Below are 17,040 nucleotides of genomic sequence, written 5' to 3' on the forward strand. Positions count from 1 at the left end.
ACATTCCAAGGGTTGTTATTCTCAGATAACAACCGCTCGAAGCTAATAACACCCAGTAACTCCGATGCTGCAAATCATTTTGACAGGTGCAGTTTAATATTACACAAAATTAAATATGTCTTTTAATCACATATATGACATTATATTTACAAATAATTAAACCAAATTGAATGTTCGTGACATTTGAAGGTCGTTTCTTACCTTAAAACTGAAAGTAAACAGCTTTTCAGATAGAAGAACCAAACATACAGTAGTTCTTCTATCATGAACAGTTTAAGCACCTTTATTTTAAGTAAGGGATAATGTACAAGCAGCCGGCTGTTATCGAGAAATAAGCCCCTTCAGTGCCCTTACATAAAATAAAGGTGCTTAAACGGTTCTAGATAGAAGAACCATTTTTGGTTCCACAAAGAACCATTCAGTCAAAGGTTCTTTAAAGAACCAGCTCTTTCTTGCCTTTTTATAATCTGAAGAAACTTTTTTCACCACATCTAAAGAACCTTTCTGTTTCACAAAAGGTTCTTTAGATGTTAAAGGTTCTTTATGGAACCATTGAGACAAAAAAATGGGTTTTCTATGGCACCTTTATTTTTAAGAGTGTACTGTCTGCTGCTGCTAACGACGACCTTAAACAGCAAAGCATTGCGCTCATATCGTCATTTCATCCAGTCAACAACATCAGTGCAATTTAATGTTCCACATCTAAAGAAAACAGCCCCATATAGATCTCTGTATGACGTCTGGTACTGCCACCGGACATCTTCAGTCCACTTCAATGAAACACAAGGTCATTAGTTTGCATCTGCTTAATATTATTCAAATGACTCCAGGGCTCCATAAGAAAGGTTTGGTTTCTTATTGCACTGTGCTGTGTTTTACCTTTTCTGTGTTTTTCTGTTTTTCTCCTGTAAAGCTGCTTCGGAACAATGCACATTGTGAAAAGCGCTATATGAATAAAACTGAATTGAATCAAAGACAAATCAAGTAGCAAATCAGTTGTAAATTACAGTAATATTTTACATCCATGATTTTATAGCCGTCACGTTATAGAAGTGACATTATAGCTGTATTTCCAGCCATTATTTGCCGGTACATTGAGTAGGGATTTCCTACATCTACAGTACTACATACCTGATCATTTGACAAAAGAAGCATTTCACTCTTTAAAAGCACTATATGGGCGGGGCTTCAACAAAAGAACAAAATTCCATCTCAATGTAAGAAAGCCTTTTAAAGAAGCCAAGACCACAAACAGACGACTCGCTTCACAGGTGCGTCAACATTTCAGTAGTCATCTGACCTAAAACAGCTTTACGACTTTCCAGAACATAGATTATGAATAATGAATGAAGATGAGATTTCGCTTTTCAATTCCTTGCAGTGAAAATTCACCAATAGAAGGAAAAGATGAAGCATCTGTGTCTTCTTATCCTTTCTTTCTCCGGTAAGACAAAGCTGTCAAATTATTGGCACTTTTTATTTTTAAACACACAGAGACATTTATAACAAAAACGCGTCAGTTGAACTTTAGTTTACAATCAAATAAATGACAAGATGTAACTTAAATAATATTTATATCATACGAAGACTTCCCACTTTAGCACAGAACAACACAAAAAATGAAACAAACTTTACGTGATAGTGATGAGAAGAATGTTTCTCTTGTGTTCGCAGGACTGGTGTGTGTAGGTGTGTGTAAACCGCGTGAGTATATTCTCATCAAAGAGCTGAAGACGTGGACAGACGCACAAGCTTACTGCAGATTGAATCACAATGATCTGGCCACCGTTCAGACTGATGAAGATCGGACAAATCTGCGTCAGACCGCCAGTGAGAACGCCTTTACTTCATACGGCTGGATCGGACTCTACAATGACATCAACAGCTGGAGATGGTCTTATCAGGACGAGGGCGTCGCTTTTGACAGATGGATCATTGGACAGCCGGATAACTACGGTGCAGGAGAGGAGTGTGCTGTGATAAGACTCGGCGGAAATTGGTATGACCGAGTCTGTACTGAAGAAAAACATTTTCTGTGTTTTGAGGGTGAGTAACAAAAACAAACGCCCATTTGATGAATTTTAAATTTGATTCCTAGAATTTAGCTTTTCATGCCAGTTGAGCTCCATTCGAAGAAAAAAGTTAAAAGGCCCGGAGAATACATGTAAAAATTTGCACCGTTTTAAAGTAGGGGAGAACCGAAAAGCGATTTTCTCAGAGCCCGGACTACATTTGCATTCCAGGCTATGACAGCATGTTCAGCCCGTACAGTCCTGCTCACCATTATTGGCACCCTTGGTAAATATGAGCAAAGAAGGCTGTAAAAATAAATCTGCATTGTTTCTCCTTTTAATCTTTTATTTAAAAAATATACAATATTCCAACATTTCATTGAAGGAAAACAATTTGAAGTGGGGGGAATATCACATTGAGAAAAAAATGTTTTTCTTCCATATACAGTATGTTGGCCACAATTATTGGCACCCTTGTATTTAATTCACCCCGCAACCTTAATTTATAAGAAAATCAGCTCTGAGTGTTTTCTTTTCAGTCTGATGAGGTTTGAGATTACATTGAGAGTCATCTGAGTCCATTCCTCCATAAAGAATTTCTCCAGATCCTTCAAATGTTGGTCCTCCCTCTTCTTCAGTTCATATCACTCATTTTCTATAGGGTTCGGGTCAGGGAACTGGGATGGCTATGGCAGGATCTTGATTTTGTGTTTAGTGACCCATTTTTTATTGATGTTGATGTTTATTTTGAACCAGTGTGCTGATGGACGATCTAACCATGACCCATTATAAGATTTCTAGCAGAGCAAGTCCGGTTTTGATTTTTTTACTTGATGGTATTTGATATAAAACATGATGACGTGTATCTGAACAAAATGTCCAGAACCTCTGGTATAAAAATAGGTTCACAACAATGAAGATCTGGTGACATATTTAACTGTGGACATGGGGCATTCTTTCTATCTTGCTTTCTATATTCTTTCAAACCTATCTTGTGTTATTGCTGCCAAAAAAACTCTATTTCATTCCATATGGCCATAGACCCCAGTCCTGGTTGAAGTTCCAGTATGGCAGATTAATATGGTGCAGTTTATTTTTGCATAAGAGCAGAAGATTTGTTTCTTGAACAGTGTCCCAAACAACTAGTGGTGATGGAGGTGCAGTTCCCTTTCTATCGGTCTCTCGACGGTGTGTCGAGCCGACAGATGGGGTTCGTCCCTGAGAACCAATCGCTTTCGACTTCTTAGAAAAGGCCAAAGAAATTGGCGAATGAAATTTGCATGCCGGACTCCGCCCCCGGATATCCGGGTATAAAAGGAAGACGGCGTGCCTCATTCATTCACCTTTTGTTCTTCGGAGCCTTCGCTCATGATCAACAGACTTCGCTACAAGACTGCCGGCTCTACGACGTGGTGCAGCGGACTGTCCCTTCCTGTGGTGACTTCACCTGGGCATCTCGGCGGTTCCAGAAGTTTTTGAGTTTTTTCTCTAAAAGAGCAAATTTCTCCAGCGTGGCATGTCCCGCTGTTCTCGTGGGTGCAACACACTCATTGAGGAGGGGGACAGACATGATGTCTGCTTCCAGTACGCTGGGGCAGATGTTGTGGATACGTCCTGCCCGCACTGCGGGTGGTTGACGATTCAGACGTTGCATTACGGGTGGCTGTGTTCCCACGGGACTCAGCCACCACCTCATCTGCTTCCCGTTCCGTGACGGCAAGACTACAGCCCTGCCGCCCACTACGGCGAGCAGCAAGGGTGATATGAGGATTACTGTGAGCGATAATTCGTCAGCCACTGGCTCGCGGACCGTTCGCACCTCGTCTCGCTCGTCTGACCGTTCCCATGAGACAGTCCCACCGTCTTGTTCCTCAACCACATATCGGAAACGGTACGTGATGATGAGATGTCTGTTACAGCATCGGAGGGTGACTTACTGGCATCAGACTCCGACGATTCCTTGAAGCTCCCTCCCTCGGGGGGGTCGAGATCAGGAAGAAGCAGACTTCGAAATGTCAGCCATGCTTTCCCGGGCCGCCGCTCGCGGCTGGATACACGGTACCTTGGGCTTGAGAGCGGCTCCAAGCCGCACTCGCCCCCAGTGCCGTGTTCCCCCGGAAGTGCATGAGGAACCTGGTACGACCTGGAACGCCCCCCTTCGGCACGTACATGGCAACTAGTTCCATCGCCCTTTCTTCCCTCGATGGTGGGGCAGCTAGAGGATACATCGATGTCTCCAGGGGCTCGACCTAGACTCCCGTCCAAAGCACGTAGGCTTTTCGGCATCTGAGGTGTCGAGAGCTTACTCTGCTGCGGGCCAAGCTGTCCCCTCTCTCCACACTATGGCCATCCTGCAGGTCCATCAGGCCAATGCGCTGAGAGAGCTCCACGAGGGTAAGACCGACCCAGCGCTTATGCAGGAACTCCGCGACGTCACCAACCTCGCTCTACGGGCGACCAAGGTGACCGCGTGGGCCCTGGGTCAGGCGATGTCCACACTTGTGGTCCAGGAGAGACACCTCTGGCTGAACCTTGCACAGATGAGTAATGCCGAGAAAGTCCGCTTTCTCGACGCACCCATCTCGCAAGGAGGGGCTGTTTGGTGATACGGTCGAGCCGCAGTTCTCGACAGTAAAGGAGCAGACAGAGGATATCAAATATATCCTCCCCAGCCGTGACTCGACCGCCCTCTGGCCGCCGAGATCCCGTGCACCGTCTGCTTCCCAGCAGCCCTGGTCCTCTTCGAGACATCAAAGAGGAGACCACCACCCCATCAGCAGCTGCGGTGGAAGCCAAAGCGGCCCTCATGGGAAGACCCCAGGGAGATCGAGAATACCTTCGGGCCCGACCCCAGCCATTTTATCGCTGGTTGGTCGATCCGGGACGGTTCCTGCCCCGTCCCAACAGCCCACTTCTAAGAGTTTTCTAAGGAGAGCCTTCTGGGTGTTTATCACAGCTGCTCTCACCCTCTACAAGACGGTGTTCGGCAACTCGACGTTGCGTCACGGCGAGACCCAATGTCGAGGATAATCAGCAGCCTAAGCACTCTCAATCGACGGTGCGTTGTGCCACATCATCGTCTGGGTATTATCACAGCCGCTCTCACCCTCTACACGACGGTGTTCGGCAATTTGACGTTGAGGCAAGACCCAATGTTGAGGATAATTATCAGCCTATGCACTCTCAATTGATGGTGCATTGTGCTACATCATCGCCAGGTAGGTAAAACAGCAGAGCCAATCTCTTCTACGGGGTCCCCCCTACAGCGAGGGATCCACACTGCCAGCCATCGAACCACCCCCCCGGGAGGTCGATGAAGCAGAACGTACCCCTAGCCTCCCTGTCGGTCCCTGGGAGCCTGACAAGAGCTTCCCAAACCGTCACGGTGACTACGGGATACGGTCCGTCTCGGCTACGCGATCCAACTCCCCGGACGCCCGCCCAAGTTTCGGGGCATCCTCTTAACCTCAGCAGAGGCAGGGATGCCCCGTGCTTCGGGCCGAGGTCGCCACCCCTCTGGTGAGGAAGCGATCGTGCTCGTCCCTCTAGCCGAGATGTTCAACGGGTTTTACAGCCCGTACTTCATCGTCCCCAAAAGAGCGGGGGTCGCTAGATCTGCGTACCCTGAACAGGCACCTACTCAAGCTGCCGTTCAGGATGCTCACGCAGAAGCGCATCCTGGCATCTATCAGATGTCAAGATGGATTCATGGCAATCGACCTGAAGGACGCTTACTCTCATGTCTCAATTCTCCCTCGTCATCGCCCGTTCCTACGGTTCGCTTTCGAGGGTCAGGCATATTAGTACAGAGTCCTCCCTTTCGGTCTGTCCCTGTCCCCACGAGTCTTCACGAAGATCGTGGAAGCCGCCCTCATGGAAGAGGTGTGCGGGTACTAAACTATCTCGACGACTGGCTCATTTGACACACTCGTGAGATCTGTTATGTACACACAGGGACCTAGTGCTTCGGCACCTAGATCGATTGGGACCACAGGTCAACCGAGAAAAGAGCGAGCTCTCCCCTGTGCAGAGCATCCTCTGTTTTGGTATGGAACTCAACTCTGTCTCCATTACAGCGCGACTGACTACAGAAAGCGCTCAGTCAGTGTTGAACTGCCTGGAATATTTCAAGCAGTCAGCGGTCCCCCTGAAATTCAGAGGCTCCTGGGCACATGGCATCCTCGGCGGTGGTGATACCCCTCGGGTTGATACACATGAGACCGCTCCAACAATGGCTACAGAGTCGAGTTCCCTGGAGAGCGTGGCACACCGGCAGCAGGCAGATGGTGATTACGCCTCTCTGCCGACGCACCCTAACCCCTTGGTCTTCAATGACCTTTCTACGGATGGGGGTCCCTCTCGGCCAGGTCACGATGCGCGTTGTGGTGACGACAGACGCCTCCCTGCAGGGTTGGGGTGCCGTGTGCAACGGGCACGCAGTGTTGGGTCGATGGACGGGCCCCCGCCTGCGCAGGCATATCAACTGCCTAGAGTTGTTGGATGTGCTACTTGCACTGAAGGGGCTACAACCTCTCGTGCAGGACAAGCACATGCTGGTCCTGTCGGACAGCACAACTGCCATAGCGTATATTAACCGCCAGGGTGGTGGTTGCTCACGGCAGCTAACACGACTCGCCCGACGCCTCCTCCTGTGGAGTCCGCAGGTGAGCAGATCCCTGCGAGCCACACATATCCCAGGCGACCTGAACCAGACAGCCGATGCGCTCTCTCGTCAGTTGACGCCTCGCGGAGAGTGGCGACTCCACCCCCGCGTAGTCCAGCTCATTGGGTACAGTTCGGGTGGGCTCAGGTAGACCTGTTCGCCTCCCTGGACACCACCCATTGCCTGTTAGGGTACTCCCATCCGAGGCCCCCCTCGGCACGGATGCTCTAGCGCACAGCTGGCCATGGAACAAGCGGAAGTACGCCTTCCCCCCAGTGAGCCTCATTGCACAGACCCTGTGAAAGGTCAGGGAAGAGGAGCAGCAAGTGTACTAGTTGCGCCATACTGGCCCAACCGGACTTGGTTCTCGGAGCTAAAGCTCTTGACGACAGCTTCTCCCTAGCCGATTCCCCTGACGAAAGACCTGCTTTCCCAGGGGAAGGGCACGTTATGGCATCCCAGGCCAGACCTCTGGAACCTCCATGTCTGGCCCCTGGACGAGATGATGAGATCCTGAGTGGCCTACCCCCTGTGGCGGTTAAGACCATCACTCAGGCTAGGGCCCTGGCCACTAGGCGGCTATACGCCTGTAAGTGGTGCCTCTTCTCCCACACTGAACGTGTATGTAGCCGCTATTGCCGCTCATCACGACCCAGTTGCTGGTAAGTCTCTAGGACAGCACAACCTGATCAATTGGTTCCTAAGGGGTGCGGGGAGGCACTGCCTCACCCGCTCTCCGTACCCTCTTGCGACCTTGATGCGGTCCTGGAGCCCCTCGGACATGCCGCTCTTTCTCACTTCAAGATGAAGACGGCTCTCCGGATGGCGCTCAAGAGGGTAGCAGACCTAAAAGCATTCTCCGTGTCCACAGATTGCCTAGAACTCGGGCCTGGTGATTCTCACGCTATCCTGAGACCCCGGCCCGGCTATGTGCCCAAAGTTCCCACTACTTCCCCTACACCAGGTGGTGAACTTACAGGCGCTCCCCACCGGGGAGGAAGACCCAACCCCATCCGTGTTGTGTCCAGTACGCGCATTTGCTTGGACCGCACGCAGAGCCACAGGAGCTCTGAGCAGCTCTTTGTCTGTTTTGGAGATCAGCAGGGAGGGCTGTCTCAAACAGAGATTGGCGCACTGGATCATGGACCAGTACGCCACTACGGCGTCGTACCTGTCCTAAGATCACCTGCGCCCACTGGGTGAGAGCTCTCTCCACACGGAGTACAGCCTCCTCGTGGGCACTGGCTCGAGGCGCCTCTCTGGCAGACATCTGCAGAGCTGCGGGTTGGGCTACACCCATCACCTTCGTGAGGTCCTACAGCCTCCGCTTAAAACCGCTATCGGCTCGAGTCTTGCAGGCATCAGGCAAGACTGTCGGCCGGTAGGGTGTACACCTATGACAGTACCTTCCCCCCTTACTCCTAAGTGGGTCAGCGTACTAACTAGCCTCCCTTCTTCCCCCACTGGGTGAAGAACAGGCACTCCATCCATCACTAAGCAAGCACCTCCTGCGGGCGGGCTGGGCAGAGCAGCCTTGCCCCTTAGGCTGGGTACCAACTGAGTTATCCACAACATAGCTCTAACCGGACCTAGTGCTACCGGACGTTGTAACCCCCCAGCAGGGTGGTTCCATCTGATGTATCTTCATGATTGGTTCCCACCTTGGTAACCCATGACCTTCCCTAGGTGGACCTCCACCTCGCGGTTAACTCCTTCAGTCAGCACATTCTTCCCATGAGTTCTCCCCCATCGGTGAGACCATTTTGGTATCTCCACTAAACTCTTCCCTCCGGTAGGAAGAGGTCTCTGTAGCACATCCCCCGCTTGAGGAAGTAGCGCTTACCCAGTGGCCTTATGGTACCAGGCGGCTTCTCGCTGTTAGAGAAACAAGGCCGCCGCCTGTGAGGTACCTACCCACTGGTAGGTTACAATTTCGCGGTAGCGCTCACGGCTGACATGCCCAGGCCAGTCACCAGTCAGTGACAGGGCACAGTGTTGTGGCGTTTTCCATAGGAACCCCATCTGTCGGCTCGACACAACGTCGAGAGACCGACATAAAGGGAACGTCTCGGTTACGGATGTAACCTCAGTTCCCTGATGGAGGGAACGAGACGTTGTGTCCTCCTTGCCACAACATGTGCTGTCCACTGCAGCAGTCGTGAGAGGTCTCAGGCTCCTCAGAACTAAGGTGAATGAATGAGGCACACCGTCTTCCTTTTATACCCTGATATCCGGGGGCGGAGTCCGGCATGCAAATTTCATTCGCCAATTTCATTGGCCTTTTCTAAGAAGTCGGAAGCGATTGGTTCTCAGGGACGAACCCCATCTGTCGGCTCGACACAACGTCTCGTTCCCTCCATCAGGGAACTGAGGATACATCCGTAACCAAGACGTTTTCCTTTATTTTTATTAAATGCTTTCTGACCCCAAAATTCAACTGATTACTACAATTTTCCATCTGTGCTCTTTGAAGAGTCTTTGGCCACTCAAATTCTTCTCCTAGTTGTGCATTGAGACAATATTAGACACATCCTGTTTCAAGCTGATTTTCAACATCTCCAGTCCATTAAAACTTCTTGATCATTGCCCTGATGTTGGAAATGACATTGTTTATTGTTTTAACTATTTCTTTAAAGCCATTTTGTATTTTGTGTAGCTCAACAGAACTATATTCTTTGGTTTTATCCATGGTGATAAATGATTAAGGGGGGTTGGGCTTTTTGTTACTAATATTTATTCTCCTGTGCAACAAGAAGTCATAACTGGACAACGTCATGTTTCTAGTCACCTTGGTGTGCTAAGAAAATGTAAATATCAATGGGAATATACTTGGGAGGTATTTTACTCATAAGAATTTCTAGGCGTACCAATAATTGTGGCCAGGGTGTATTAGAGAAAAAAAATTCTCAATGTGATATTCCCCCTACTTCAAATTGATTTACTTTAATAAAATGTTGGAATATTGTATATTTTTTAAATAAAAGATTAAAAGGAGAAACAATGCAGATTTATTTTTACAGCCTTCTCTGCTCATATTTACCAAGGGTGCCAATAATGGTGAGCAGGACTGTACTTCTTGACGGAGCTGCCAAATATCACGTGATTTTGTTTTCGTTTGCCGCAGTTAGGTCCGGAAAGCAGTTTTCGTGCACAGAAAGTAAATGACTGAAGCAATGCTTTTTCTTCTCATTACACATTGTGTTTCTCTTTTCACGCGTCACCGTAATGATCAATCTACAGGTTATTTAGTGCTGTAACACATCCTGAAGTTTGCCTTGTCAGTTTTTCAAAAAGTAAATCGGGTTTAAACGTCAGGAGTTCCTGTCGGGACAAAAGTAACGCTTGTCACTTTTGCCCTTCTGCCAATGTTATTATTAAACTATATGATGCTAATTTAATTTAATTTTCATATTGTTAATACTGTTCAATTGGTATACAAATGGATTGACATGCCAATCAAAAATATTTCTTAAATCAAAGTTTTTGCTGTTGATTTACTTTTGAAATATTTGATAAAAATGTAATTTAAAGTGTTTTTTGCATTTTGTTTAAAATGTCAAAGATAAAATATGTTTGCAGTTACATATTAACAAGGTCACAGTCTTGTTTAAGAAAAACAAGACAACAGAAAATCTTGTGTTATTTTCGTCCCAACTGACGGGTCGAAAGAAACTACGTGCAGCTAATCTTCAAAGTGAAATTATACTGAAGTCGTTCTACATTTGTACAAAATACCACCTACACAGTAAAATCGCCAGTGTTAAAAAGGGTCAAATTAACACTCACGGTGTATATATAATCCACACTCTCAAAGTGTGGATTATATAAACACTGTTAGAGTTAATTTGACTTTTTAACACTGGTGATTTTACTGTGTAGTGTTGTTGATAGACCACACTTGTGAGTTACTGACCACAGCAAAAATATATCTTGTTCTAAAAAATGTTCTATTAAAATTACATTTAAAAAAAAATGGTCAAAAGATTCGCTAATCGGAAAATAAAGCAGTAACCCTTTTACTGTTATTCCTAGTACATGTTACTTTCAAAATGTAGCCTACTAATGCTTATTTACCATAAAAAGTTAACATTAGTTAACGTACATAATGTGTACAGATGAGATGTACTGTATTGAAACTTCACATCAACATCTTGACTCAAATGTTCACAGAGAAGAACGGCACAGTGAAATATGACCTAGTCAAAAACGATATGACGTGGAGCGACGCGCGGAAACACTGCAGAGATCGCTACACAGACCTGGTCACCATTAGAGACGAAACTGAAAATGAAGAGTTGAGAGTTTTGATGTACTGGTCAACAGAGGTTTGGACTGGATTATTCAGAGACAGCTGGAAGTGGTCGGACCGGTCCAATCTCTCCGACTCCAACGAAGCGTCTGCTAAAAATCTTAATGGAGGAACTCAAAACTGCGCGACATCAACTTATTACGGTTCCATGGAAAATTGGTTATGCTCGACAACTTTTAACTTCTACTGTAACACCGGTAGGTCTAATCTCAACATTGACTCTAAAACAAACTTTTGAAGGTAAATGCAAATGAAGTACTGTAACGGATAGTGTGTTTGTTTGTCGACCCCAGTGAAGTTCAAGAGGCAGATCGTGAAGGTGCAGGTGACATCAAATGTGGGAAATGTGGATGATGCTCGACTGCAGACACTCGTGATGAAGAAGGTCAGAAACAAACACGTGACAGAACATGAACTGATGTATAATAATCATCAGTAATGCTCAGGGGTGGAGTAGAAACTTGGTTTGGGTGTAAAATGACCAGACACTACTGTTAAGCTTAGCTTTAGGAAAATCAAGCATGTGTGTGTAGAAATTCTGTCAAGATAGGACCACAATATGTTTGCTCAGTCCTTGAATTTGCATGTCCTACTTGTCTGTCAAATGTATTTGCATTCTTCCGTACTCCAACTTCCATTATCAGTGTGACATCTAGTGGAGAGGTAATTCTTCCAGAAGTATTGATTTGTGGATTTAAGAATCACTACCGAATCAACCACATTTAAACAAATCAAAATATTTTTTTATGCCAACCTGAGTACAAACCTCTCCATCCGTCAGATGAGTCAATCATGAGAAAAAGATAGAAAAAGCACAGGAAACGTGTGTAAACCTCTTTTAAGATGCGAAATCTTTAAATCGCAGATGATGTTGAAATTGTGCGGAGCTGAACAGTTTCAGATCTCCGCCTTTTAATGATGTCTAATTAATGTCATTGACATATAAAAGTCAACGTCCAAATCCTATACGAGCAGCAAGAATGACTTCTTTTCTGTATCATTAAACGGCTTCTGAAATTAGAAAAAATGTAGGGCGGGGCTTTATTTTGCCCTTGCCTTTTTGATTGATTTGTTGCAAGTTGGGCCTGCGGGGAGGGCTAAAAATGACTGGCCATTGGACAGTCAGTATACTCCTTTTTTGTTGCTTATGTCATGTGGTGAAGAGTTGTCGTTGAGAGGGGGAGAGGAGCTTAAGGGTCATGAAACCCTTTTCTGCTACAGTCTACCTCAATGTCGTTTTGAAAAATGCAACCAAAATGAGAAGAGTGGGGTAGTGGGCGGGGCACGAGAGAAAGCGATCTGATTCCACGTCTTAAAATATATTAGTCATTATGTAGCAGACGCGTGTAAGGACACACATTCACACATGGGATTCTTTCACTTAACAGTTTATCTTTTGGGGAAGAAAAAGAAAAACAAATCAGCTTGGCTGAATCGAAACACTGCAGACATAGTTTACAACTAAAAGAAATAAAAATTACACTTTCACTCATCTCATATTACAATCAATCGTCGGAAGTTTACAACTTAACACAATGACCACGTGAAATGAACTCCTATTCACTTGTGTGACGCACGAGGAAATACAATAAAGTTACATGTATATTGATCTCAACAACCGTGTTAAAGTCCTAAACACATTATATACATGTTCAAAATCATATACGTAATCAATTGAGTCAAAAAGATTAACTTAAAACATATAATTTTAACACTTAATTCGATTATGAGTAAGAGCTTGGAAAACCCTACATATCCGCAGCAGCGACACTCAAAACTGCTAGGGTACGGCAAGAGAGAAGGGACTAAATACAATGTCTGCCGTACCATTAACAGCCACAGGAGGGAAGCCTTCGAACACCGATGAATACAACCAAATGCTTAATTTTATGAAATTCACACAACTAGTTAAATTAAATGTTCTTTTCAACACTATTACATTTACCTGTTTTTTATACAGTCTATGGCGCTCTAACGAGGAGACTAGCATTTGTCGCAGGGTTACCAACCCTTTGTTTGCAATCGCATTCTGCTGGTCGGGAAACCCCCTTTCGTCAGTGTCGGAAGACCCCTGCTTCTGTTTGCGTTCCGAACATTGAGCTGTACTGGACCACATGAGCTCCGGCCCACCGAGAGCTCCAAATGGCCCTCCGCACCTGTTTCTGTGCACCACAATTTCAACAACTATCATTATGTATCACTTTCAGTGGAGGCCCTTCCCCCACATACAGTGAGGGAAATAAGTATTTGATCCCCTGCTGATTTTGTAAGTTTGCCTACTTACAAACAAATGAAGGGTCTATAATTTTTATGGTGGGTTTATTTTAACTGATAGACACAGAATATAAAAAAAATCAGGAGAAAAAATTGTATGTAAAGGTTATAAATTGATTTGCATTTCAGTCAGTGAAATAAGTATTTGATCCCCTAGCAAAACATAACTTTGTACTTTGTGGAGAAACCCTTGTTGGCAAGCACAGAGGTCAGACATTTCTGATAGTTGGTCACCAGGTTTGCACATGTGTCCGGATACATTTAGTCCACTCCTCTGTCAATCTTTAAGGTTTCTTGGCTGTCGCTCAGCAAATTGGAGTTTTAGCCTCCTTCACAGAGGTTCTATAGGACTAGGGTCTAGAGACTGGCTAGGACATTTAATGTGCTTCTCCTTATGCCACTATTTGGTTGTCTTGGCAATATGTTTTGGGTCTTTGTCCTGTAACAGGCACATCCATGACCCATCTTCAGTGACCTAGTTAAGGGGAGGAGGTTCTCGTCCAAGATTTTAGGGTACACTGGCCCGTCCATCAGCCCCTCAATGCGGTGAAGTCATCCTGTACCCGTAGCAGAGAGAAAAAGCCCTAAACATAATGTTTCCAACACTGTGCTTCTCTGTAGGGATGGTGTTCTTAGGCTCATAGTCAGCATTCCTAGTTGGTAGGGGATCAAATACTTATTTCACTGACTGAAATGCAAATCAATTTATAACCTTAATATACATATTTTTCCCATATTTTTTGGTTGATATTTGGTTTCTGTCTGTTAAAATAAACCTACCATAAAATGATAGACCCTTCATTTCTCAAGCAGGCAAACTTAAAAATCAGCAGGGGATCAAATAATGATTTCCCTCACTGTATATACCGCATATAGTGTATTTCACATAAAATATACTTTTATATATAATTATCGTAATATGTGTTTTTGCAACTCCTGATAAGTGTTCTGCTTTTACTTTATTTATCAGATTACTATCATGTGCCATAAATGCCTCTCTCTGAAGGTCAGATAGAAACACACCAGGCGCCATCATGACTCATGAATAATTAGGAGAAATGTCTTCCCTTTGGTCAAGAAAACACAGTCTCATGAATATGAGACACCGACGTGTCATCAATGTACACCACTTCACATCTTTTGACGTTGGCCAGCTGAGGATTTTAAACCCTGAAGGCAAAAATAGCGTAAAAAACTAAAAATTAACCAGTTTTCTCTACTGTTATAACTTAGAGTGGCTATATTGTTTTCTATGATGTGCAACACAACCAACTCTGTAAACATCGAATTAAATAAGGTTTCGTGGCGCTTTAATGTTTTTGATTAAAGATTACAAGTGCAAATGAATAAAAATAATAATAACTGTATGCACGGATAAATCGTTTATAATAATCACTGCAACACTGTGTAAAAGTTTTATTTCGTGGTGACTTTAAACAATTTCCTAAACTTGCAGTTCTCAGACAAGCAAAAGTGCGTACGTCTGCTCAGACCCTGACGTGGAACTAAGCGCTTTTCCAAGTCAAAGACTGTTTTTATAAATATGACCGTTCCCGTGGATTTTTGCGTATGCGCGCTTTAAGATCAAATCTGTGCATACGGCACGGCACGTTCTATAAATGACAGCCATGAAGTACAATTGCACCAAACAGTCGTCATTATATAACCCACTGACAACAGTCGAGCTACAAGATGATGAAATATGTGTGTAAATGTTGTTGACACAGTGAATAAGTGAAGTGTGTTTGTGTTGTTCAGTTAAAGCAGACACTGTCCGGACTGACAGCAGATGAGGATTTGAAAATGAAATGGAGGAAGCAAGAGAACGGAAACGTCTTTCAGAAGCAAGTCGCTTTACTAAAAAGTGCCAATGGAAGCTCTGTTTGCCAGGCCGCATCATTGTAAAGTGACATTTGACTCGGAAAAAAAACACTTCATCATTCTTATTTTGAACACACTTCTGAATAATATAATTAGTCTATTTTTAGTTCATGTTATAAATTAATTTATAATAAGTAAATTGACAAACTCTCAACAAAAAAACATTGCTTAGAACATTTAGTCGAAAAAAACATGCACAGCGCCGTCTGCTACGGCACATTTTAAAGTTAAATTTGTGGGGAAAACACACTTCACTTCATTTTAAGTTCATGTTTTTAATTAATTTCCTTGTAAGTCAACTGTGACAAATTCTTTTAATATCACTTAGAATATTTTATTTTATCATTAACAAACCTTTAGCAGAAATTACAGTCTGTTTTTCTCTTTTATCTCGGTTTAACAAGCAAAACGTTTGTAAATACTGTGATGGGTCACTAAACACCCTATTTCATTCCTGCTTCGCATTCAGCACTGTTAAAATAAACATCTATGAGGATAAACATCAGTTCATTCATTCAAGCGTTTAACAGGTTATTCTGACTCAGGGGCGTCATGCACCCATTTTTTTTAAGGGGGCACAGTGTGTGGACAAATACATTCATTTAAAGCAATATTATAGAGAATATCTAAGCTTATTCAAAACATCGCAGACATCATTGCGAGAATTAAATTACAACACTATCTGTTTGATATATGGGAAATGTGTCTGTTGTATTTTGAGAACAAATATCTACAATTTTGTGCTGTAGTAGTTAAAGAGTCATTGTTTCCATACAAATGAACATAATATAGATTTATTATCCATTACAAAATTCCTCCATTATGAAACAAAAATGTATAATGCAATATGATACATAATATAATAATTTAAGTGCATCTATTTCTTAATATATGACAAGTGTCAATTATGTATTATTTAATAGATTGTATATATTATTTTAACTAATGTCCCACTCTATGTATTACCAAATCTATATGATTTCATATATTATTGATAGTGAATTTAGAGTATTGTCAGTCTACCCTGAAATTGAACTGTAACAAAAGTTCATGGGTCCAGTTCTCGCACCCGCGTTTGGTCGCGGGGTCTAAATGAAAGTGGGTGACAGATGCTTTGCCTAAACGACGGCGCATACTGGCATAGAACGAGTCTGAAAGTCTTGTTTCGTGTTTCCGTGAGCCTGGCTTACATCATTAGCCAGCGCTGTTGCTTGTGTCGCCGGATTGGTCAATGTTAAGCTCCTGTACGTGATCAAAACGGTGAAAATCTCCCAAAGAGGACGAGGGTGCAGCTCGCTGATATAGTGTCTTCCAATAGAATCATGCAACTGATATAGAAACTCGTCATTTGGAGGTTGCATACACAACTGACTGTGTAAAACCCCTCTGTTTGAATGGGCATGACGCCTCTTTTCTGACTGATCACAACACAAAAAACATTTACATTTATGCATTTGGCAGACGCTTTTATCCAAAGTGACTTACATTGCATTACTATACATTTGTATCTGAGTATGTGCAATCCCCTGGGATCCAACAAATGACCTTGGCGTTGCTGGAGCCATGCTCTAACCACTGAGCCACAAAAACAGACTTCAACCTATTTAAATATCATCAAATTGCTGTTTAAGATATTGTAGAGCGATGATGTATTGTAGAGGGTCCTCGAGAGCAACGACCTCTAGCGGTAAATCACTCGAGTTAGAAACGTGTTACACAGCCCCCAAAAATGCTTTAGGCCTATATGTTGTCTCTTAAAGATATTATATGATCATATACTAATGAATGTAAAATATCTGATTATTTGATTAACTTCTATATTTTACATGGTAGATATTATATTCGTAGAAAAAGTTTACAAATTCTGTACTTAATTGCAATTTGTTTTTGTTAGAAATGGA

General features: G+C 43.9%; 1 protein-coding gene across 4 annotated transcripts; it reads left to right on the top strand.

Annotated features, from left to right (window-relative positions):
• Positions 1-502: 502 nt before the first annotated feature.
• On the top strand, positions 503-15,904 carry LOC130554365 (putative C-type lectin domain family 20 member A). 4 transcript variants are annotated; one of them, XM_057333959.1, is made up of 6 exons: positions 1,239-1,271; positions 1,382-1,444; positions 1,675-2,046; positions 10,846-11,181; positions 11,278-11,369; positions 15,017-15,904. In XM_057333959.1, the coding sequence occupies exons 2-6, from the start codon at positions 1,408-1,410 to the stop codon at positions 15,161-15,163; spliced, it is 984 nt and encodes a 327-aa protein (XP_057189942.1). In that variant the 5' UTR covers positions 1,239-1,271; positions 1,382-1,407; the 3' UTR covers positions 15,164-15,904. The 4 variants fall into 4 exon arrangements, with proteins under 4 accessions (XP_057189941.1, XP_057189942.1, XP_057189940.1 ...); XM_057333958.1 differs by having other exon boundaries at positions 503-1,444; XM_057333957.1 differs by lacking the exons at positions 1,239-1,271; positions 1,382-1,444 and having other exon boundaries at positions 1,556-2,046.
• Positions 15,905-17,040: the final 1,136 nt, after the last annotated feature.

This window comes from Triplophysa rosa, linkage group LG5 (assembly GCF_024868665.1).
Source record: "Triplophysa rosa linkage group LG5, Trosa_1v2, whole genome shotgun sequence".
In the NCBI taxonomy this organism is placed as follows: Eukaryota; Metazoa; Chordata; class Actinopteri; order Cypriniformes; family Nemacheilidae; genus Triplophysa; species Triplophysa rosa.

Coding starts and splice junctions, on each gene's coding strand:
- LOC130554365 (XM_057333957.1), top strand. CDS start 1,620: ATGAAACAAACTTTACGTGATAGTGATGAGAAGAATGTTTCTCTTGTG. Junction 2,047..10,845: donor ACATTTTCTGTGTTTTGAGG/GTGAGTAACAAA, acceptor AAATGTTCACAG/AGAAGAACGGCACAGTGAAA. Junction 11,370..15,016: donor AGACACTCGTGATGAAGAAG/GTCAGAAACAAA, acceptor TGTGTTGTTCAG/TTAAAGCAGACACTGTCCGG.